This window comes from Ischnura elegans (genome assembly GCF_921293095.1).
Source record: "Ischnura elegans chromosome 13 unlocalized genomic scaffold, ioIscEleg1.1 SUPER_13_unloc_1, whole genome shotgun sequence".
Classification (NCBI taxonomy): domain Eukaryota; kingdom Metazoa; phylum Arthropoda; class Insecta; order Odonata; family Coenagrionidae; genus Ischnura; species Ischnura elegans.
Window position 1 is genome coordinate 10,247,404 of NW_025791657.1, and position 24,570 is coordinate 10,271,973.

Sequence of the window (24,570 nt, forward strand, 5' to 3'; positions counted from 1 at the left end):
AGTAAGCACCATTGTAAAGAAAATCGATAAAATTTAATGTGCTACTTACTTGTAAACCAACTAAATCATGTAGGGCATCCTTCACAGTTATTTTGCATCCTACATTCGAAGTGAATATGCTGTAATAACAATCATGTTTCTCCCTACAAAGTCTGCAAAGGTCTATTTCTGGATTCCCATCTGAAGATTCAGTGAAAATCCCGATGGTGCGACTCATGTTGTCGATTCAAAATCTCATTCACTCTTTCATTTAGGTTTATCGTCAAAGAAATCATCTACTCAGCATTGACATAGATCACATAATCTAACAAGGAAACTACATTCACTAAGATGATGAGTGAAAATGAAATACATTAGAAAGCTCAACGAAAGGAACACAAAAGCCAACACATGATGAATCGATGGAAAGATATATCACGACTCAATAGCATGGATTGAGAAAATTTTCAACAATTTATCACACGACAGTAAATTCTTCGGACAAACATCCACGACAAGATTAATCCACAATGTTAACTTGTTATTATATGACTATACAATCAACCTCTGTAGAGAACCGATGTTTTCTAGTTGCCATTTTATCCGCCAAGAGCGCACCTATAGAGCAGGCCAAACATCCGTGTGTGAAGAGTAATTTATTTCTATTTCAAAAAATAAAGGACCATTTCATTAAAAATTCGTCAAATTTTCGATTGATTGTAGTGTTAAAATGTTAGGTTAAAAGTTAATCAATGACTTGGCAAGAAACGAAGTTTAAGCCCAAGTTCGGCGTCCACAGGTCACAGTACATCTACAGCCTTTAAACATGAGAAAGAGTTCAAAATTCTTAAATGTAGAATTAAAAAAGGTTAAAAATATTTTTGTTTTTCAAAGAATGTAATTGAGTAGCATAATATATCACTTATTGTGGGAAATATTTCATTTTTCGATTTTAGGCCTGTTGTATGCGCAATCCTGTAGCGGTGTAAAATGCATATGAAGTCCGGTAGGTAACTAAATCTTGCTACCATGGTCAGAGTTAGGAAGTCAATGAGCATGGTGTCCGTGTAAAATATTTGCTGTCTTTTCTGTCGAAAAGCGATTTATTTTTTAGGTCCAATGTAAATGTGAGCTTTTTATGCACTTTTCCTTGATTATTCTGAAGTTTTTGCGCTGGCGTAAGTCATAGAAATGAACGTAATGTATTAGAAATTTGCAAATAACTGAGTGCTGTGTGGATGGTTTGTTTGAGGAGTGAACTGGTTTTACAGATAGAATGAGTTATTGCTGTGAAAACATGAGTATTACCTCTGAGAATTTATCTGAGTCTTCAGAAAGGAATTCTGAGGGTACTCCGTGCAGACTGTGCATGAAGAAAAATGATTATTGTTACAACATATTCTTTTCAATTGCAGGAAGCCAGATAACTGGAAAGGATGCCTAAGGCGATTTTGTTGACTTACAAGTAAGTGAGGGTTTACATTTTATTGATCTCCTTAGTTATTGTTTTATTCCGTTTTATGGGCATGTTTTCCACAGCAATTCTGATCTCTTGCATATGTTTCATTCCTTTCGTAGGTTGCTGTTGGAGATGACCTGCCTGCCAGCCCACTGTGCTTGAAAAGGCTCATCGAATTCAATGATTTCATAAATATTTGTCTGAAATCGGTCGGAGAACTGAGAAATTTTTCGTGTAGAAAGTACCTCAGGGTGAGTGCATCTTATTTTTTTTTCATTGGAAGCCTCGTATAACTTTCAAATAATGTGAACTCATTCACGTAACCAGATATTAACTTGTTCGTGTTAACTTAACGTGTAGCCCGGCCTTAATAGTTTAAAGTTAATATGGACTGGAATGGAATTTTTTTCAAATGTTTGTACTTGTGGTTTCAACAGAATATAGCAATAACTTGAAAATGTAATTAATCGTGTATTTGATGAATCCCTTGTCAAGGCGGGCAATGTATTTGTTTGCACGGCACATTAACACGTACGGGTTAATGTTTAAATGTATGAACACGAGAATGAACGCCAAAATACACCGTGTAACCACCCAACTTGTGCGAATGCATGCACAGAAAAGAGAACTTGTTCTAATTTGGTTCATGCATTCGTACATTTACCGTTCTGGTCCACAAAAATCATTCATGAAAACGTACATTAACTCATACCTGTTAATGCATCGTGTAAACAGGCCTAAATGCTTAGTGACTTCATCAATGTAATACATGAAAAAATAACTGAAAAGCACTTCTTATTAGAGAACAAAACTTAATGTAGCATTAAATTTGTTAGTTAACAATATTGAATGTTATGAAAGGACCCCGCCAATGATCGACGGAGCAGTGAAAAAAGTCCAATTTCCCACATTGTGTTTCCGAATCCTGACGAGGCATTAATTAACTAGCTCTTGATACCTCAATGGGGACGACCGAAGTCGCTTTTTTTTTTTTTGGTGTAACAAGTGTTTACAATTCATTCAGTCATAAAAGTGATACATTTGAATTTACCAATGACCAACTCATAACACACATCAATGAACGTGAAGAATTTTGAGGAATATGTTTTCGATGTATTTTTTTGCCTCTTACCTACTCTTTGATTTTAGAACAGAATAATTCAGCTGCAAAAAATATCGGCAATACAGGAATTTTGGGCAAATGACGATCGGAGTGCACAAAGACAATCGTCCTTATGTAGTGTTCTTGTCAATAACCTTGAAATTCTTGTAAAATATTTGCTGTTTATCCTGCTGCTATGTTATTTCTTTTTGGGGTCCTATTTAAATGTGGGCTTATTACACCCTTTTCTTTGATAAGTCTAATGATTTTGCATTGGTGTACGTCATGGAAATGATATTAAAGTATTAGCAGTTTTAAAAAAACTGAGTGATAGGTGGATGATTTGTTGGAGTGAACTGGTTTAGTGATTGAATGAGTTATTGCAGTGAAAGCATGAGTATGATTTCTCGGAGTCTTCAGGAAATCATTCCGAGAGTACCCCGTGCAGACTCTGCATGAAGAAATATGATTATTATTACTATGTATTTACCTCTATTGTTTCAAGCGAGATAACTGTCGAGGATGCCTTATATGATTTAGTCGAATTAAAAGTAAGTGACGGGTTATATTTTATTGATGTCCTTAGTTCTTTTTTTATTCCGTTCTATGAACTTATTTTCCATGATAGGTCCAAAGTCTATTGCATATGTTTTCATTGATTCCTTAGGTTGCTGTGGGAGATGGCCTGCCTGGCTCTTTATGTCCACTGTGCCTGGAAAAGCTCATCGAATTCAACGATTTCAGAAACATTTGTCATAAATTGGATGCAGAACTGAGAAATTTTTCATGTATTAATTACTTAAGGGTGAGTGCATCTTATTTTTCATTGGAATTCTAGTGTAACTTACAAATAATGTGAAATCATTCAAGTAAGTAGATATTAACTTGTTCGTGTTAGTTTACCGCGTAGCCAAGCCTTAATAGTTTCACGTTCATATCGACGAGATTGAAAACTTTAGTAAGATGTTTGTATTTGTGGGTTCAACAGATTAAGATAATAACGTGAAAAAGTAACTAAATCGTTTATTTGACGAAGCCTCGACGGGCAAGGTATTAAGATATATGTCTGCAACAAATTAGTACGTACATGCAAAATTTATTAAAAAGCATAGGATACAAAATTTATTATCAGGATCATTTGTTTAGGACACAAAAGTTAATGGGGCATTAAATTAGTTCATCAGCAATATTAAATGATATTAAAGGACCTCTCCAATGATCGACGGAGTAGTGAAATAAGTCCAGTTTCCCATGTAGTGTTTCTGATTTTGGTTATTCAGTGGTGAGGACTGCAGATGTTTTATCTTTTCGTACAACTATGTGTTTAAAATCCAATCCTAGCAAAAAATTAGTGGGTAATTGGAATTCAACTATGACCTACGAATTAAGGATATCAATAGATACGAATAATTTTTTGGGGTGTGTTTTCGATATCTTTCTCTTACTTTAAACCTCCTGTTTGGATTTAAATTTGAACTCTTTAAGTTTAGGTCGTTTATAGAATCGTATTTGCGGACGTTTTCAAAGTTCATTTGCCAGTTTAAAGTCGTATTAAACATTAAGAGATGAGAGAAATGCATAAGTATACAAGTACTAAAAGGTAAATTAGCTACTCAAAAAGTATCCAATAAAATATTTCAACAAAAAGATTAAAATTTCTAAAGCATATTAAGAAAAATGACTCAACACACCATGGCTATTTAGTGTACTTGTCCATTGTTATGTTAAAATATTATATATTTGGTTTTTTCATATTTGTATGATATTTGAGTGATTTGATAACAATTTTGTTGGCTAAAATTATCTATGTCAGTGCTTTATAAATTTTTTTATGTGCTTGATTACAAAAACCTTTATTCAAATTATCTTGTGGTAAATAATATGTTTTACATAATAGGGTAGTTTCCTTCATCAAAGAAAATGAAAGGCATTGATTGCGATTCGTTACCCACCATTATTGTATTCATAATACACAAATTATTTGGTTTTTGAAATACCGGTTTAGACGAATGGTTAGGGTCAAATTTTATCCTCAATAGTGTAGTTTCCTTCATCAAAGGTACCGAAAGGCATTGATTGCGATTTGTTACCCACAATTACTGTATTAATAATATACAAATTATTTCGGTTTAGAAATACCGGTTTAGACGAATGGCAGTGGTCCATTTTATCCTCATTTGAAAAGGGCCAGATTGGCGCCCATGCGATGCCACTCCACGTGAAGTCACAGGGACCTAGTTTCTACACGAGAGGATAGGAGTTTTACATCGTCTGAGGTTACCAATGCATGCATGAGGCACAGAGCTCAGGGAAACATATCTTAATAATCACCTATTAAAACTGGCTAAGGTCGGAAAGTTTTCTTCGTTTGATAAGGTATTCATAAACTTTTTTTAAGCCAACCGCTACCAGCCAGCAAGGTACTCAGCTACCCGCTAGCATCCTGCGTCCTATCAGCGCTCAGAGCCTCGATCAAGGTCACCTCACGAGGTGAGAGGGGGAATCAGAAATGCGTCGCACGACTTTTTCCCATCATTCCTACTTATGCGTCGCGTTTTTGCGCGCTTGAAAATTTTTCACTTTTCATTTAATTGCGAAAAATAGATATCGTCATTTAAAAATCTAAAAGCATGAAATACGTACTCCAGGAGTAATAATCTTTCGATTTAGGCATTAAAAAAATAATAGGAAACCACCCTATTAAGGTGTGGTAAGTGCTGAGGTTACCAATGCATGCATGAGGCACAGAGCTGAGGGAAACATGTCTTAACAATCACCTATTACAACTGGCTAAGGTAGCCTGTTGACTGACCCTAGATAGCATACATCAACTTTAAACTACTTAAGAAAATTTTTCTAGGCTTGTTAAAATTCTCAGATTCATTGTAAAATGCAGTAATAACCGAAAAAGAGTTTTGGATTTACATTCCTCTCTCTGTAAAGTGGTAATTTTATAATTTATTTCTTAAAGCCTTCTTAAGGGATCACACTTTCCCCGTGCTTGTGGTCACGTCTATGGCCGATGTGCAATATATTTCCACATTACATAGCACATGGGCTAAGTGCGATTTGCCCAGATATTCAGCTTTACATTGCTTTTGATGGTACCAACTTATGTTTAATCGTTCTTGAAAAATTCAATTACCACTTCCAATACCTTATCCAAGGTATCAGAGTTTTTGACTATTACTTGAAAGAACTTGATTGATTATTGTAATAATCATACCTACCATAATCACACTATGTTTTTATCCATGAATAACTTATAGTGCATTTACTATAAACAATATATCTACAATTTGAATAAATCAGAACAACAATAAATCAATTATATTCATATCAGGAATGATTTTAACAGTGGGAATTCCTCTAATTGTTGTAATTAATTTATATTAAGATCTTATGTTCAGTAAACAAGTAGCCTTCAAAGCCTGAATTAAAAGTAATAATCTTTTAGGTCTTAGTTTAGATAAACAACTTTAGAATTGCAGTCTAATATCATTTCTTTTGACTATAAACCCAATGACTTCCAATAACTTCCCCAGTGACAGTATTCAAATTGCGTTCATACATTAATTCACAAGCGTGTTACAAATAGCTTATGAGTAGTAGCTGAATAATTATTGATAAAAATAGCATCAAGTTTGGATGATATCTATGTATAAATTAGGATAAAGAAGGAAAGAAAATCCTGGATACGGCCTTGCTTGTGCCCCCCCCCCCCCCCCCCAGAAAGAAATCCATATCCAGTAAATTCATCCTATGGTGCACAGAATTTAAATTATAATGTCAGAAATAATGCATCTCTCACTTACCATGGCACTTTTTGGGACGATATCTGCAGTGTTAAGTGGGAATGTCTGTTACAGTTATGAATATTAGGTTGAAAGAATTATTTGTGGGTGACATTGATTTCGTTTTTAAGAAGAAAAGGATTTCATGAGGCTCTCAACCGGTTGCGGGTTCATTAATGTCTTTTCTCCCACGTGTTGCCATCCTTATAGACAATGGAGGCCTAACACCTAGTACCATGAGCTTTGGTAAAATTGTTCTGGAAATATGCATTGTGATCTGCACTGTCAGCCAGCAATGGTTTAATTTGCAGCAGTCCAAGGGAATTTCTTCTCATTAAAACTCATGTGTATTTCATTTGTAATGGGAACTAAAACTCAATGATGCAAATGTTTTTGTGAGCATGTCCTGATTTGCTGATAGGAAGGAAAAAATAGCATTAGGGTAATTAAGTGTTCAAGTAGCATCAAGCTTCACTCTAGAATACAATTTCATATTAGGTTTGTTGAAATTCTGTCCATCAACAACTCAAAATTTGTGCACAGGTAATTTGGAGTTTATTCTGTTACAAATGTCATGAGTGAAAGGAACTCTCTGCAGACATTTCCATGCTGCAGACATTTCTCTGAACCGTTTACAATGCTCCTCAAATGACAACATCAGTCAAGCTTGTGTGCAATGGAATTGGGCCCCTTTTATGTTGTTGCGTAGTTAATAGTACTGAAAATACTCTTATCTATCATCCATATCTCATTCTCAATCTCAGAGAGGAGGACCGTTATAAGATAATAGGAGAACAGGAGAAGCTGGCAACCACTTCCGTTGAAACATGTGCCAATCATATGCATCAAGAGAGTTAAGAATAGTTATTCTCCAGCAAGCTCCAGAAGGAAAATTGAATACCTCCTGTTATAAATAAAGTATGAGTATAAAACTCTAATTAGTAGTTACGTATAGTAATATAATCATTTTTAATACAAATGTTTTCATTCATTGCCTAATATCATTATTTTATGGCTTGAAGAAGTGTATAAAATGTAAAAACTGTGAATTGCATGGCAAATGGTGTATCATTACTTAAGATTGGTTAGGTCCCCTATTGGCAGAAAATTAAACCCTTGGCAAATTTGAATGAAGGCATGAAGTTTCTTTATGCTATGAGTTTTTCAAAAACAAATGCATCCATCCATTTCTGCTCGGAAAATAAAAAAAAAGAGTTTGATAGTAGTACAGTAAAAATTAGGTAATGAAGAAAAATTAGACACATTTTTTCTAGATTATTTATAAAGACATGATAAATAATAAATAAAATGGATATAAGGGCTTACTGGAAATAGGGTGGTTTCCTATTGTTTTTTTATTGCCTAAATCGAAAGATTGTTACTCCTGGAGTGCTTATTTCACACTTTAAGATTTTTAAATGACGATATCTATTTTTCGCGATAAAATGAAAAGTGAAAATTTTCAAGCGCACGAAAACGCAACGCGTAAGTTGGAATGAAGGGTAAAAGTCCGTGCATAGCATTTCTGGTTCCCCCTCCCACCATGTGAGGTGACCTTGATCGAGGCTCTGAGCGCTGATAGGATGCAGTATGCTAGCGGGTAGCTGAGTACCTTGCTGGCTGGTAGCGGTTGGCTTAAAAAAAGTTTATGAATACCTTATCAAACGAAGAAAACTTTCCAACCTTAGCCAGTTTTAATAGGTGATTATTAAGATATGTTTCCCTGAGCTCTGTGCCTCATGCATGCATTGGTAACCTCAGACGATGTAAAACTCCTATCCTCTCGTGTAGAAACTAGGTCCCTGTGACGTCACGTGGAGTGGAATCGCATGGGCACCAATCTGGCCTTTTTCAATTGAGGATAAAATTTGACCCTTGCCAATCGTCTAAACCGGTATTTGAAAAAACCAAATAATTTGTGTACACCCATGCCTCGTATAGCGCAATTTCGATTAGCGCAATTTCGATATAGCGCAAATTCGTTCCTCGGGGAAACATTGCAACGCAGAGTAGCCTAATCAAAAATCTTAAACGCTCTCGTGATAAAACGTGAACTTTCGCTAAGTTCACACGAAATTTCTATCAATTTACGCATATTAATATTATTTCTTGCCTCAAATCTTCTTTTTTGTTTATATATTAATCGAAATTCATTGCTGCGCAATTTCCTAAAGTATTACTCGTCATTGGGTCTAGATAGCCGGCCTACCGAAGATTTATCTCGTCTCCTTAACAGAATGATAATAAATAATTTAGATCATTAATTAAGCGTGGGGCTAGTGGAAATGAGTTTTTTTCAGCAATACGGTTTGAGACGTATTTTTGCCGTCGTAGGTTACCGGGCGATTGACTTCCAGGTAGAGAGTCTACGCTAAAGCCTTCAAGGTCATCGGTATTCACGGGGGAGAAATGGAGCGGTGACCGAGTTGCGTATGAATAGCATCATCACATAAAAGGGTCCGCTATAGAGTCTTGAACACAATGGCTTCGTTCCCTCCCCGCAGTCATAGCCCTTCTGCGTCTCAGGAATACAGTTCAGCAGAAGAAGGTGATTTAGATAGAGCCATACAGAGTAAAAACCAAGAGAATATGGCAAAAAATAGGAATGCGTGTAGAAAAGTCAAGAATTTATCAAGAAAAACCATTAACCTAGAAGAGGACTTGAGAGAGGTCAATTGCTTTGAAAATGGAGAGCGTCAAAGTGATATTGCGCGGAAGTTTAAACTCACGATGCCTTATTCTGAATAAAGACGAAGCTAAAATATCAGTGACCTCAGCCGCACCAACTTCAACCAAGCGGTCTACACATACGGAAAGTTCATGGTGAATCAGTACAAAAAGACGAGAGTGGTAATCGCTCCGAGACATTAAGTGAAAGCTCCGGTTCGTTCCAGAATTTAAACGGCAAGCAGGTATTTTCAGTGCGGCGATATCAGGTGAATCTGCAAGTGTTGATAGCGCAGCCACCACAACATTTTCTGATGAACTCCAAGCTGTTATTGAAAGTGGCTCCTTTCCCCCTGAACTAGTTTTTAGTGTTGATGAGACGATATTATTTTGGAAAAGAATGCATTCTCGTTCATTCATTTTCAGGGAAGGAAAACCTGGGTCAAGTTTCAAGGCATTTAAAGACTGTTTCACGTAGCTGCTAATGACTCGGAGGACTTCAAATTAAAATGATTTATCATTCATAAACTCCGCTAGCTATGAAATGGCATTTAAAGTAGCATTTTCCTGTCATTTTGATGAGAAACTAAAGGGCCTGGGTGACACAATAGTTGTTTTTAGACTAGTTTGAAAAATCATCAACTGCCGGCAACGCATTACGATCCCCTGAGATAGCAGATGTTAGCCCACCCGCACGACAGGATGGAATTTCGAAAGCACGCAAGAATTTTTTTTAACGTGAATAAAAGTCTTTGAATGCGTGAGTACTATCTTTAAAGATGTTTTAAACTATAAATATTTATGGAAATAATGTTTTCTAAGGCTTTTTATGGGAATATAGATGTTTTAGAGGAAATTCAATACCCAAGACCTATGCTACCAGGAACGCATCCCTATCTTCCCTATGTTAAAACGCTCTCGTATAACGCAAATTCGTATAGCGCAAAGACCCCAAGGAACGCATCCCTTGCGCTATACGAGACATGGGTGTATTATGAATATACTAATGGTGGGTAACGAATCGCGATCAATGCCTTTCGTTTTCTTTGATGAAGGAAACTACTCTATTTTAAAATGATTATGGAAGGGGAATTTTTATAGGTAAGGAGAAAGAACTCCATAGATTACATCCAGAGATAAGTAAAGGTTCAGAAATGAATTGCGTACAAACAATTGTCACTGATCAGCATTGACACAGATTTCAAATTCCCACAGGTAAACTGCATTCACTGCGATGATGTATGAAAATACTTTGCAATGCTCAACGAAAAGATTAAGAAAGCAAACAACTCAAAAATGAACTTAAAAATAAGTTACATTGCAACAGCTTAAACACAATATACATAACAATTCTCATGCTCATTGACACGTAAACACCACTTTATAATATGAGACATATGGAAAAACTAGTGTACTTATTTAGAAGGATTCGTAGTTGCGGTTTTCACCACTAGAGACACATCTACAAGAGGCCAAATATCCTCCTTTAAATATTAGCCTCTTTCCCCTACAATACATGACAATTTCACTAAGTGATATGATGTTTGTGTCAAAGTGGAATTCAAGCGCCATATCGGCAGCATCAGTGACAAACATAATTCCCAAATGTCTTTAGTATGCAGAAAGGGTTTTCTAAATAGGTATTTCGGAGTTCATGCAAATAAACTGTATATTATATCAATTTACGTTTAGAATGCAAGAATTCATCACTTTTCGATGGTATACAAGGTTCAATAGCGGGAAGAATTGCAGCTACAACCCTGGAATCTAAACCAGTCTTTGCTTACCATGTCCGATATAAAATAGGGATACGTATACCATAAAAAGGGGCTATTAAAAGCACACTTTTAAATATCACCTAAAAATCACATTACAACAGATAGACATAAAATACATAAATGCTCATTGACACCCTAGCTTATAACAGCCCAATCAAGCAAAGATTAGTTTAGACTCAGGGCTTTAAGTGTGTATCTTACCATGAGAAGACTACGTATACAATGGGCCTTTCGTCGAAAGATGAAGAATTCTTCCATTTGCATTAATTTAAACTGATATATTGTTGAGGTTTATTGCATGAGTCCTGACGTGGCTATTTTGAAAAAATACATTTTTGAACTTTAAAATAAAGAAATTCTGGAATCGTTTTGCCGAATCGAATGTATGGGAGCTGAAATTTGGCTTAAATTCCTTTCTGGTCTTATATATACATAATCTTAACAAAAAACTATAAAACCGCGATTCTAAACCTACCTTGTATACGTGGTCTTATGTCAACATGGTTATTTCACGGATGATGTGACGGCGTCAAATGATCATGAAAATCGTAAATACTCTACACTTATATAGTAATGTAAACTCTATGGTGAAAATTGTTGATAATGTTCTCTATTCATGCTGTTGCATCGTGATATATATTTGAGGTGATTTATTAATTGCTGACTTTTATGGACCATGCCTTGAGTATTCCTCAGTGTTTTCACTTATCATCCAAATGAAAGTAGTTTCCTTCTGGGATTTTGTGATCATAGTCTCCCTCAAATGCATACGTCGTATTGCTTTTAGCTAGCTAATCAGCTAAGGCCTTGAAATTCATGAAACGAATAATTGTTGAAATAACCACAGATTCAGTAATGAGATTGGTAATAACAGATGTTAGCCCCCAGGCTATCTTAAGTTTGATTTGAGGCTGCAATGTTTATCCATTCTGAAATGACCGCCACGGGAATTATAATATCGATGTGTCAATGCGTTTTGAATTCGACTTTTGAGTCGATAACGTCGAGTCGAGTGGCATATCGATTAGTTCGTGAACGAGAGCATATCGGGAAATTGTGTTTATGAGGGAAATTAGTAAACTCCCTATTTTATGTGCTTTGAGAGGTAGTACTGTGGTTATTAGACATTCCTTTTGTATTTATTTTGATTCCGGGAATCCTTCTTGTCGAGGATAGTAGTTTTTTGTTTGTAAAGATGGTAGTGGTTAAGCTATATAAGTACCTACTTGAATGTGTTGTTGTTTACTCTAAACTAAAACGTTATCCTGCATATTTGCAAAATAGGTTTAAAGTTGCTGCTGGATCCTTTGTTTCCTGTCGTGTAAGTTGAGGAAACTATTGGATACTTTTTTACTGTTAGGCCCTCGCCCTGAATTCGTATTCGTGTATAATATCCATATTTTTGGCGGAGATTGATGTGTATTTGGTAGTGTGTTTGTATGATGATGGGTCCATTAAAATGCACAATTTCATGTAAGAACCTCATTGTGAAGTAATGTATGCAATTAATCTCGTACAAAGATTATTTTCTTGGAGTGATTAGCTAGTCTATATAGCCTATATGTATGGGTATGATGTGAAGCGACGGTTCGATTATTTAATGAAAAGGAGTTTGAAGTAGCTTTGTGTAATCCGGAGAAGAACAAAATCTGTTTTTTTTGTGTGCGTTATAAAAGATAGTGTTCTCATAGTTAGACATTCCCGTTTGTGCAGGACTTCCTTCAAGTCGATGTTAGTAGATTTTGTGGGTAAACATGTTAACGTAATTATATACATGTGTTAATTTTGTCTTTAAATAAGAGGACTCAATATATCCGACGTATTAGAAAAATAGATATTGAGGTGGTGCCAAATCCGTCTTTTTTGTGTTTATATGGAGATATTACTAGATAATCTTCTGTTTCCATGCCGGTGTCACTAACCTCTTATTCGTGTATCATATCCAAGAACTTTATAAGTAGGCTTCTTGATCATATCCATATTTATGGTGGAGAATACTGCGCGACTTTCTAGTGTGTTTTGTTGTTTATGGTTCTCATTAAAAATGCATAGTTACATATCACCACCTCATAGTAAAATCATGCAACTGGTCTCTCATTAATCAGGATTACTCTCTTGGTGTGATAGCAAGTATTCTATCATCTAGGTAATGTTATATGCATTTCGGAGTTGTTTGGCCCTGTCGTAATGATATTATGTGTTCTAAATGTTCGGAGGTATATGTACTACATGCTGTTATCATACTGTTTTGTCTTATCAACTTTTGTGTCCTTAAATATAATTATTGGTAGGCATACCGTGTGTATTAAAATCCTCTCGCGGCATTTGAAGTATCACATTCTTCTCTGTCAACGTCGCAGAAATATTTAAACCCTCGCAATTTAAGCCTTAAAAGCTTAATATATTTTTGTATATTGGCTTTGTATGATCTTTGGGAAAAGTAGCGAAAATATGAAATTCTTAACCGGAAACCTCTAACTACAGCAAATGTAATTGTTTAGAGGCATAGGCCTCTATAAGAAGTTTCATATGTGATTCTTTTTTTTTAAACATGGAGGTTTGTAAGTACGTAGGATCTGTTTTGGGATGTGACATCCAAAAATATAAAATATAATTCGAGTTTGTTTTGAAAGTTGATATCTGTTTCTCCAAACATTTGGCTTTAACCTCTACAGTTTTATGAGTTACATGTTTTAGGACGACTTAGTACTTAATTCTGGGTGTCATTCATGGAGATATAAGCTTTAAATATTCGGTTTAATGTATCAAGATGCTTTTAACGGATAGCATTGGGGTTCCGTAGCGTATCCCTTTTAAAAGTATCTGCTGACTTGATGTCAAATAACCAGCGAACAGAGATGACGTAATTGGTGAGGGTATAAGTTCGTTTATTTAATACTATTTATGGCTGACCTGATTTTACGTTTCATGGATTAGGATGCCTGTTTATTCGTGGCAAATCATTAGGGAGTATCTTTTCAATTGTCACCATAGAGTGCCTATTTCCAATTGTTTATATTGCTTCTTTTAATGTTGAGTTTTCTGGTATCACCATGACATTTGCTTTTAAGCTGCCCATTATTATTTTGTACTTGTGACTTTGCTTTTTCGAGTGGTGGTAGATGCTCTTTCTAATTCCCATCATGAATTATCTATTCCCATTTGTTCATAATGCAATATTAGTGTTGAGTATTGGGTATTCTAATGACATGGCAATTCTTGTATATTTCACCGCCGTTCACGTGGCAGGGTTAGAAATATTACACGTAAGTGATAGTTGCGCCTGAAACCCCCCTAGCCGTAATTTCTGGCTGTGCCCCTGGTACATATTACAAATGGATGTCCATGTACCATGCTGAGAAATTTGTTAATGCAGTTTTCCACACTTAAAAACTCTTTTTACACATGTGTATACTCCTGTTCAGTCATAGTTAAGCCCTTGGATATAATTGAAAAAAGTTTGTTGTCTGTTATCTTAGTACTCATAGTGATATAAGGGACGTGGGATCGTTTTGAATTGAATATTCTTGTATTGTAGAAAAATATGAAATTAATAACAGATGAACTTGTGAAATGTGGCTGATTTTTCATTTGTTAGCCCTAACCCTAGGATTTTAGTCTCCATTTCTGAAAATGAACGTTTGAATGCAAAACACTCCAACAAATTAAAAATGGCATTTTTGGAAAATTAAAGGACTGAGGCTAATTAACCCATTTACGGCCAAAGTTGCGAAAACGCAACATTATTGAGAAATGCAAAAAAAATGTTTCAATTGAATTTTATTAATGTAGAATTCGCTTTTTTCGATAAAAATAATTTTAAACTGATTTTTAGTGAGATTATAATGACATTTAATAAGTATTTCGATATTTATAAAAATACTCAAAATGTGTCAATTTTCGAGTCTCCTGTTAAGCAAGATAAATAATTTTTCCTAAGAGTAACTATTCCCTTTATTAAGTTTTTTATTCGTCCATATGGACGTAGAAATTTCAATTAACAGATATTAAAGCTTATATTTCGTCATGGAGTCAACATTAAGCGAAAATCAGATCCGGAAATAATGTTGCGTTTTCGCAACGTTGGTCGAATCCGATATCTATAGGCAGTTATGCAACCCGCATTACCACATATTTCCGTCTCGTAGGAATATGCCGTTTTTGCTGTCGGATATAATCCTACGCATTTTTATGCCTCGAATTTGACAAATATCGTCATATTTGACAATTAAAATCCTTAGATACTATATTTCCAATGAGATGCTGCATTATTTCACCAAAATCCAATATAAAATAGAGATGCATTACGGCTTGAAAGAAATGAGTCAAAGTAAATATTTTTTCAGAAGATAACGTATTTTCCAGTTTTTAATTGACATTTTTATCACAACAGATTGAATTACAACAAATAATGATTATTTATGAATAACATGAAAGCATTTCGGGTGCAATGGAACACAAAACTTTGTACTTTTAATCCGAATTCATCCTTCCTTACTTCACGATTCACCGACCTCCACAACAGGATATTGGGTGAATGACGACGATAAAGCGTAGATTTGGTTCGGCAATGATTGAACCACAACGTATTTAGATTAATAAAAAAATAATCTACACTTTTCAGACAGTTCCTGTCTGGACAAAAATGACAGATTTGTAAATAATGACCTCAATTTGACGACTTGAATAAAAAATTAATACAATTCGGCATATTTGCGCATATATTTTGAAATAATGAGCAAATGGTACCTTACTTTGGTCACTACAGTGCATAAATGTTCTTTTAAAACAAGCCTTGAAGATTTTGCTTTTAACTTTGGTGCTTATGTTATTCAGACGGTTTTATGGTTCAACCAGGCGATAGAAAATTGGAAGCAAGTGTTATTCTGGAATTTGTCAAGGTTATCCCTGATCCCTCGAATCATTGTATGCTTTTCGATAACTTCTTTTCACCTTGGAGACTATTTATTGTTTTGAAAGAAAAAGGATTATTTGTCACTGGAGCCATCCGTGAAAACACGAGTAAATACGTATAACGGAAGAGTGCCTGATAGAATATAATAAAACCATCGACGTGAAACCGAGAGGAAAATGAAAAAAAAACATTTGATAAAGCCCAAGGTCTTAGTATAGCTCGATGGAATGATAACTAGATTGTCTCTGTAGACAGCAATACAAGTTTTTCGCTTCCATTTGGCACAGGGAAAAGTTTCAGCAGAAAAAAGAAAATACTATTTCACATACTATTCTATGTCAATAAAAGAAAATACTATTCGTGTCATTGGGGAATATAGTAAATACGTGAGAGGTGTGGACCTACTTGATAATGCAAATACAAATTACCGCACAAGAATTCAGGGGAAAAAAGATCCTAGCTTATCAACTTACTGGACAGCGTTTGCACTAATGCCAAGAGATTGTACAGGTTATGCAACGGAAGTAAATTTCACTGGTAGACTTCAAATCGTATCTAGCAGGGACGCATCTAAAAAGTGAAGTGAATAAGTCAGTAGATGACGTACCCCTATTCAATTCGCGTCCATAAACATGGAAAAAGTTAGGCCATATAATTCATCGCAGATTCGTGAAGCATGAAGGGACGAATTTGTTCATAGAGTTAACAAAAATTCAGTAGTTGCCGGAACAGTGTAAAAGCCAAACCATGTTTGAATGTACGAAATTTTATGTTCCATTACACCCAAAATGCTTGAGTATTTCATAATTAGCCATTAATTGTTGTAATTTAATCTGCAATGATAAAATGAAAGTCAATGAAAAAATGTGAAATACATTCTCTTTTGAGAAAATTGTCGCTTTGACTTATTTCTTTCAAACCGTAAAGCATGTATATTTTATAGTGGATTTAGGTCAAATAACAACATCTCGTTGGAAACATAATATCTAAGGATTTTATTTATCCAATATGACGATATTTGTCATATAATTGGCATAAAAAGGTATAGGATTATATTCGACAGTAAAAACAACATATTCCTATGAGACGGTTATGTATTGTAATGCGGGTTGCATAACTGCCTATAGATACCGGATTCGGCCAACGTTGCGAAAACGCAACATTTTTTTTACCGTAAGCAAATTTTTTTGAAGGCCCATATTTTCAATTTACCTTATTTAGCATGTTATTAGGTAAAATGAAAAGAAAAAAATACATATTTTCAAGTATTTCTTTACTCGGCCGGTAATGGGTCAATTTGATAATCCAAATGAATATGTCACGAATATTGAAGTGTTCGAAATTCACTTACAACTTATGTATCTCAATGTTTTCACGGTGTTTAAAAGGAGGGTTTTAAACAAACAAAGTGATATATTTACAGTTAATACATAAATATGGTTAAGAAACATGAATTGGAGAAAAAGCCAAATATTTTGTTGAATATGTTATAATATGAGAATTCCTTACTTTAAAAAAATTGTTGATATTAATTTATTTTTAGTACTTTTAAAATTGACTTACGAACTGAAAATAATTCATTTTGCATAATGTCAGCAAGTACTAAAATGATTTGAAGAAAATCGTATATAATAGTATTAGATTGTTCTTTCTAAGTTACTTTACATAGAAAGTATGAATTGTAATAAATTGATTACAAAGGTAAACACTGAGGCTTACAGGGTAATTACTATTGATACATTATCAACAGAAAAAATATTCCGAAAATTTGGACCTGACAGGCCATCGATTGATGCATTTCTGTGCATTACAATATCCTATGATAGATATCATCACATTTTTACTCATTACCTTTTCCATATTATTATTACCCTGGAATTTACTCTAAACTCTGTCCACTTTAAAAAGCACCCTCATTGATTCAGCATAATCAATGGTAAAGGTGGCAGATAGCAATTGTCCTGTCTCCTTTTTCCCAAGAGCAGCCATCACTGCAATGGACTACTCCCAGCTTTCTTACTTTACATTGCTTTGCTTAATTGCATCTTCAAATTTGAGATAAGGGAAGCGAATAAAATGCTTCTGCATCTTACCATCAGGAATTACAATCCAGTCTACTTTCTTTATCTTATGAATACCCAATAGCTTATCCCATTTTTCCCTGTTAAAGTTTTCCAGGTCCATAAAGCCAAAGCCAACATCTTTTCCTCTTCCCCAGTGCATTTCTACAATGTTCTTATATGTGCAATAGTTTGTATGGTGCTCCTACCTCTTCTGAAGCCAAACTGCTCGTCACCAACATTCTTTTCCGTTATTCGTTCAAGTCTCAGATTCAGAACTCTCAGCAATGCCTTAGCCATATATGAAATCAGACTGTTTGGGTGTTCCTCTTACTTTCTGGTGTTTCCTTTATTTGGAATCTGTATCATAATTGTCTTTACAGGTTCCCTTGGCACTGTACCTTTATTGTGTATTTTGTAACACAATTTTACAACTACTGGTTGACCTTCCTTCTATGTACATAAATAATTCAATAGGAAGCTCAACTATGACCATTATTCATGTACTTCATTGTTTGTGCTATCAAGTTTATTGAGTACTGGCTCCAAATTTCAGTTTTATTGTAGTTGAAAGACACAACACCGTTTTGTTACATCAAATGAAAAATGAACATAGAATAAAAAGGGCGGCCCATCTTGATACTTTGAGGACGGTATATTGCTTTCTATCAAATGTCATTAGTTATCAACTAAAGGGATTTTATAAATCAGACCAGCATAGCTTTCTTTTGTGATTAAAATATTAAAATTCTTTTCTAGGGCTTCCAGCTGGTGAAAGGAAGTTTAGGGAAACATCTAAGTGGTGACTATTCCTTCCTCGGCCTCACTGACTGTTATTAATTCGGCGAATGGAGCATCTTATGCAGGGGAATGAAGGAATGTGATTATTGAAGACTTGGAAAAATGTGGAGCTGTTCTTGCTGATAAGTCAACATCATGCGGAATTCCATATGATGGACAAGCAGGCATCCAAAATCAGTGGAGGCAGAGTGGGTGAGGTGAGGGGTGGAAGTGGTTGTGATGCACCAATAATCCCTAATGCCCTCAGGATGATCAGAATTAGTAGAAAAACGAGTTGTGCAGAGCCAGTCATGGGGAACAAAGATGAGTTCAGTAATTGTGAGGCGAAAAATTCTGTAAAGAGACAAATGTCAAACGAAACTACGTATAATTGCTACCACTGCACAGGTGGATTCAGCACCAAAAGTGGGCTCATCAAACACCTTGAAACTCATTTTAGTGCCAGCAATTTAGTCGTGGATGATGAGTCATCCATGGTGCTTGATATAAAAGGGACAAACAGTGGAAAACAAGGGCTGAGGTATGAAGGAAATGGGCATCTAAAGGGAGTATCCGGAGGGACTCTGGAGAAAGGAAAAGATAGAAAAGGGGGAAGGTTTGCTGTAGGAGCTGACACGTGTGTAGAAAGTGATTCCTTAAATTCCTCCTCTTGCACTAGAGACATCAAAAAGGGAAAGTGTTCAAGCGCAAGAGGGAGGCCTTATTCCTGTAGTGTGTGCTATAAGTGTTTCACTAAATCTTCTACTCTCAACAGACACATGCGTGTACACACAGGGGAGAAGAATTATTCCTGTAGTGTCTGCAATAAGTCATTCTCTCTGAGGGGCAACCTCACCAGACACAAGCGTACCCACACAGGAGAGAAACCTTATACATGCAGTATCTGCAATAAGTCTTTCTCTGTGAGTGGTACCCTCAACAAGCATATCCGTACCCACACAGGAGAGAGGCCTTATTCATGTAAAATATGCTGTAAATCATTCAGTCATAGTGATGTCCTTACCAAGCACATCCGTATTCACACTGGGGATAAGCCTTATACCTGTAGTGTATGCAGTAAGTCTTTCTCTCAGAGGAGCAACCTCACCAAACACATGCGTGCACACACAGGAGAGAGGTCTTATTCATGCAAAATATGCTGTAAATCATTCAGTTGCAGTGATTCCCTTACCAAGCACATGCGTATACACACTGGGGATAAGCCTTATTCCTGTAGTGTCTGCAATAAGTCTTTCTCTCAGAGTTATGACCTCACCAAACACATGCGTACCCACACGGCAGAGAAACCTTATACATGCAGCATTTGCACCAAGCCTTTCTGTCACAGTTCTGACCTCACCAAACATATGCGTATACACACGGGGGAGAAGAATTATTCATGTAAAATATGCTGTAAATCATTCAGTCGCAGTGATTCCCTTACCAAGCACATGCGTATACACACGGGGGATAAGCCTTATACATGCAGCGTCTGCAATAAGTCTTTCTCTGAGAGTGGTACCCTCAACAAGCATATGGCTACACACACAAGAGACCGGTCTAATTCATGTAAAATATGCTGTAAATCATTCAGTCGCAGTGATGTCCTTACCAAGCATATGCGTATACACACGGGGGATTAGAATTATTCCTGTATGGTCTGCAATAAATCTTTCTCTCTGAAAGGCAACCTCAACAAGCATATGCCTACACACAAGAGAGAGGCCTGATTCATGTAAAAATGGTGTAAATCATTCAGTCATAGTTATCACCTTACCGAGCATATGCATATACACCCAGGAGTGTCTACAGTGTCTGCAGGAAATCTTTCACTCAGGAAAGCACCTTGTACAACCATATGCTTCCGCACACAGGAGAAAACTTATTCATGTAGAATACACTGTAAATCATTCAGTCACAATTATGACCTTACGAAGCACATGCGTACACACACACACACATACACGGAAGAAACACTATTTCTGCAGTGTTTGCAGGAAGTCCTTCACGCATACTATTGCCCTTAAAAGCCATATGCACATGCACACAGGAGACTGACATTATTCACGTAACATTTCCTGCAAATATTTCTATCACAGTAGCCAGCTAACTACACACAAACATACACACACAGGAGACAAACCTTATGCATTTAGCATTTGCTTGAAATCCCAATAGGGATGGTGAGACGTAGTAGTGAATGCATGAAGAAGTCATGGATTTTTGATTTGTATTTTGAAGGAGCTGGGTGGCAAAATAGTGCAAGGCCACCCACTTAGCTCACTCTGCATTAAGACAATATGCCACTTACTTTCACTCGAATTTGTCTGCTCAAGGTCTAATATCTTTTGTTATGTTCCTCTCATTCCTTGGTATGTCTCAATGTGAATTAATAATGAAATCAATGATGTTTTCTGGGTTGAAATAGTACAAATTGTGCCAATAGCCTAAAAATATTGTTACACTTGTATCATGATTGTTCTCATTTTACCGTTAACTAATCTATATATAGGCGCATAATCATTGTCGTTTACACAAGTATTGTTAAAAAATGATGAGGAAATACACAGTAGGGAATGGTAATAATGATAATTTTTCATTGGTAAAATAGTCTTTTTATATTGTAAAATGTTGTCATACAACTGTCATTATTCTTTCTAACTGAAAAATTTTCCTTTCGCAAATCGTAGTTATTTTAATGCAATGAATCCTTTGTTGGTCTATTATTTGATTTTTGTGGACTGTATCTTAAGAATAATTTTCTCTTTATAGATAAACTAAACTAGATGGTAAACTAGGATGGCCATGGAAAGTGTCTAACCTAAGGCATATGACTTAGGGGTCTGTGTTATGGTTGCTGCTACCATGTGCTCCCCAATAGCCTTGTGATTGTTGTGTTTTAGGGTAACCTGTTTCTTACTGTAATTATGCACATGTACGTGTTAAACAAATGACAATAAACTGCATCTGTATACAAAACATTGCCGGCCAATATTACCTAGTACTTAACCGTGAAACCACTAAGAAATGTAGGGAATTTTATTTCCATTAGAATTACCAACAATTCCATTATATCTATGTCTCATTGGTCCCTGTGGTATTTAGAAATTTGTTACTGCAGATTTTTGCTTATGTATGGCTAGGACTATATCCAGAGATGATATATTCACTCTCGCTAAACATTTTCCGCCCGATTAAAAAAAAATGAAATCGTATGCAAATTCATCGGAATTACTTCATTAATGCTAGGATACATGGTGCTTATTATTTCCGTTAGAATCCATTTCGTATAACAGAAGCGATTGCACGTTACCTGCATTCACGGAAGATCCGTGATCCTGTTTTTTAGGCCTCGCAGTGCGCAACCATGCTCTGTGATAACTGATACACGTCCCGCAGCAGTTGCAACCCATAGCATTGTGCCTGACTGTGTAGTTTCCGACGTCGAGCAGTGGTTTTTAAGCATTCGTGCAAACCAATTTTCTGAATCCGCGAACACAGCCACGGATGTGTGGTTTTCGAAACCAGGCCTTACATGGAGCATTGATAATACGAGTACAAGGATGTTGTCGTCGCTTAAAAGATAGCGAACCGGCGAAGAAAGCTGTCGATGAGTCCGGGAAGCTTTAAAATAAAAATAACGGCATAAATGGTAACAGCATATTCCCGTTTTTGGTAAATTATGAGCATTAAAAGACATTAAAGTGAAACTTTGGGTTATCCGTGTTTTCTCTCCCCCATCATTTGCCCAGATAATTGATAGTGTACTGTAGTTCCATTTCTGTTCCTTCTTGGCCATTACTTCACTACAAACTAATATAAATACATTGAATATACATATAGTCATAACACTTTTTACCCACAAAAGTTATTTACCCTCTCTCTACACTTCAAAATATTTGTTTTAGCATTTTGTTTTGCTATCTACCATAAACCGCTTACGTCAGCAATTATCCGTCTCATCTGATGATATTTTTGCTTACGTTCCTCTACCTTCCGATGAAAGAGAGTGCCCAGCATATAAACTAGGGGGGCAGCCATGGTTGTTCAAGTAGTAAAATTTAAGCGTGGAATCAATATTTTAATAAAATATAACAGTGCCTAAATAATTTAAAAAACGGAGGGGGCAGCTGTCACCTCCTGCTTCTTGCTGGGTACGCCCTTGTTTGTCGGATCTCCCACTATATGCCTTCTAGTACATTCCCAGGCCATCTTGTCTATCCTTTAAACTCTCTTATATCTCCATTAATGTCCCATCTCTCTGCGCTTGTTCTTCTCTTAGCTGCCTATCTCACCTCTCCTGTTCTTCTACGAATGTTTCAATAGTACATGTATTTCAATTTCTCTCCTCTGTTCAGTCTCAATCATAAATTCATCCATTTTTATATTGAGGCCTTCTTTCACCAGTTTCAATTAATTTGAAGTTTACCCCTGAATCACTAATCCTCGTTCCCTCAGCATGTTTTTCAAATCTGATCATTTGTTTTTCTCGTAAAATCTCTAGTCATACCTGCTATTAAGAAAGTTCCACAATCTGCGCAACTATAATTCAGCTTTCCAATGGTATGTGTCTGAAGTAGTAGTCGTACCCTACATGTTGCGGTGCCAATAGTAAACGTTTTAATTAATTGCACAAATCAAATAAACAGAATGGATAAGTTTTCGGGGCGAATTATCTGGAGCGACAATGCATTTGTCCTTAACACCACAATTTCCATTCCTTGACTCCAATTTTGTTAATTTTTAAGTGGACAACAAGAATTGTAGTCAATGACATTTGACTCTTGTTTTTTTTCTTCCGTTTGACAAGGAGAACTTTAACAATGTTCAATTGTTTTTATCCTAAAACATGGACATGCACCCCATCATATGCCACCCATCACAAAAAACCTTCCATTCTTCCAGGAAAATATGAAATCTATGGAGGAGTATACACAGAATGCCGAAAGCAACTAATGCCTCAAGAGAGTCAATATTGAGCAGTTCATTCTATCTACGGGGACACCTCAGTGAAGAAATGCCAGTGCATTACTCAAGCTATAAGACTGTTGCTTGCTGTTTAGCTGTCTAAGCTGTAGTGGTTTCATATATACACCTCCTTCTGCGTGGTGAAACCAGAATCATCTATGTGAACAAACTTCTAGGGAGTACTTTCTAACACAGCCAACTACCACGGCTATTTGGCTTTTCGTTCTAGCTGAACGTCTGCACGCTTCATAAGTATGATGAATAAAAATAATTTGACAATGCACAAGAGTTGCTCAGGGTAACCACCATTGTTTATAGTGCTCTAAAAAGGTTTTTTCCAAATGTAAAACACTGAGAAAACTAATACATGGAGTTGTGTACTAGGGTGATAATCACTTATTAAAATTGTCTAAGGTCGGAAAGGTTCCTTCGTTTGAATCATGTAAAAGGAATATCGTACAAGCAGTACATTTTTGTAGCTTAGAGGTCTCACCAAGGGATTTTTCCGGGATTCTTTCTCGTGCATTGATAATTATTTGTAATTGAATCATGAGTATTTGTAGGCTTGGCTTCTTTCTTGGCTGTATACAAATGAAAATGGTATTAGTTGAACTTTCTGGTGGATCTCATTAATCTACAGGAGCAATTTTTCTTGTTTATATGCTAACATTACCATGGGTTCATGTTGGATTTTTAAAGCTGTGGATAATCCGATGGGAATGTTGTTATAGATACAAAAAAATCACTAAGGATCATGTAAACTCTGTTAAAGTATCTCCAAAATGCCCTAGATCATTACTGAGCTGGTGAGCATCAAAGCCATATGATTATGGCATGTTGTGCCCCATCGTAACTTTCAATAGCTCTCATTTTATTTTTCCAGCGGAGGTAAATTGGCAGCATTGGTAAATGTTGGAGACTTGATAATAGTACAAATAATGTAATAATAAATATTCATGCAACAGAAAAGATAAATATGATAATTTAAGACATTTGATAATTTAAAAATCTGATGGACAAAATAACCTATTTATAATTGCACTCTACCAACCATTGAATTACAGCTAT

General features: G+C 35.8%; 1 protein-coding gene across 3 annotated transcripts; it reads left to right on the forward strand.

Annotated features, from left to right (window-relative positions):
• Window positions 1-1,003: 1,003 nt before the first annotated feature.
• Window positions 1,004-24,045, forward strand: LOC124172157 (zinc finger protein OZF-like). Of its 3 annotated transcripts, XR_006868063.1 has the most exons (5): window positions 1,004-1,106; window positions 1,395-1,444; window positions 1,558-1,689; window positions 3,208-3,345; window positions 23,440-24,045. XR_006868063.1 is itself a non-coding variant. In XM_046551573.1 (3 exons), exon 3 carries the CDS (start codon window positions 18,705-18,707, stop codon window positions 20,175-20,177), a length of 1,473 nt encoding a protein of 490 aa, XP_046407529.1. In that variant the 5' UTR covers window positions 2,888-3,091; window positions 3,208-3,345; window positions 18,514-18,704; the 3' UTR covers window positions 20,178-20,920. The 3 variants fall into 3 exon arrangements, 2 of the variants coding, with proteins under 2 accessions (XP_046407529.1, XP_046407530.1); XM_046551573.1 differs by lacking the exons at window positions 1,004-1,106; window positions 1,395-1,444; window positions 1,558-1,689; window positions 23,440-24,045 and adding exons at window positions 2,888-3,091; window positions 18,514-20,920; XM_046551574.1 differs by lacking the exons at window positions 1,004-1,106; window positions 1,395-1,444; window positions 1,558-1,689; window positions 23,440-24,045 and adding exons at window positions 2,888-3,091; window positions 18,514-18,700.
• Window positions 24,046-24,570: the final 525 nt, after the last annotated feature.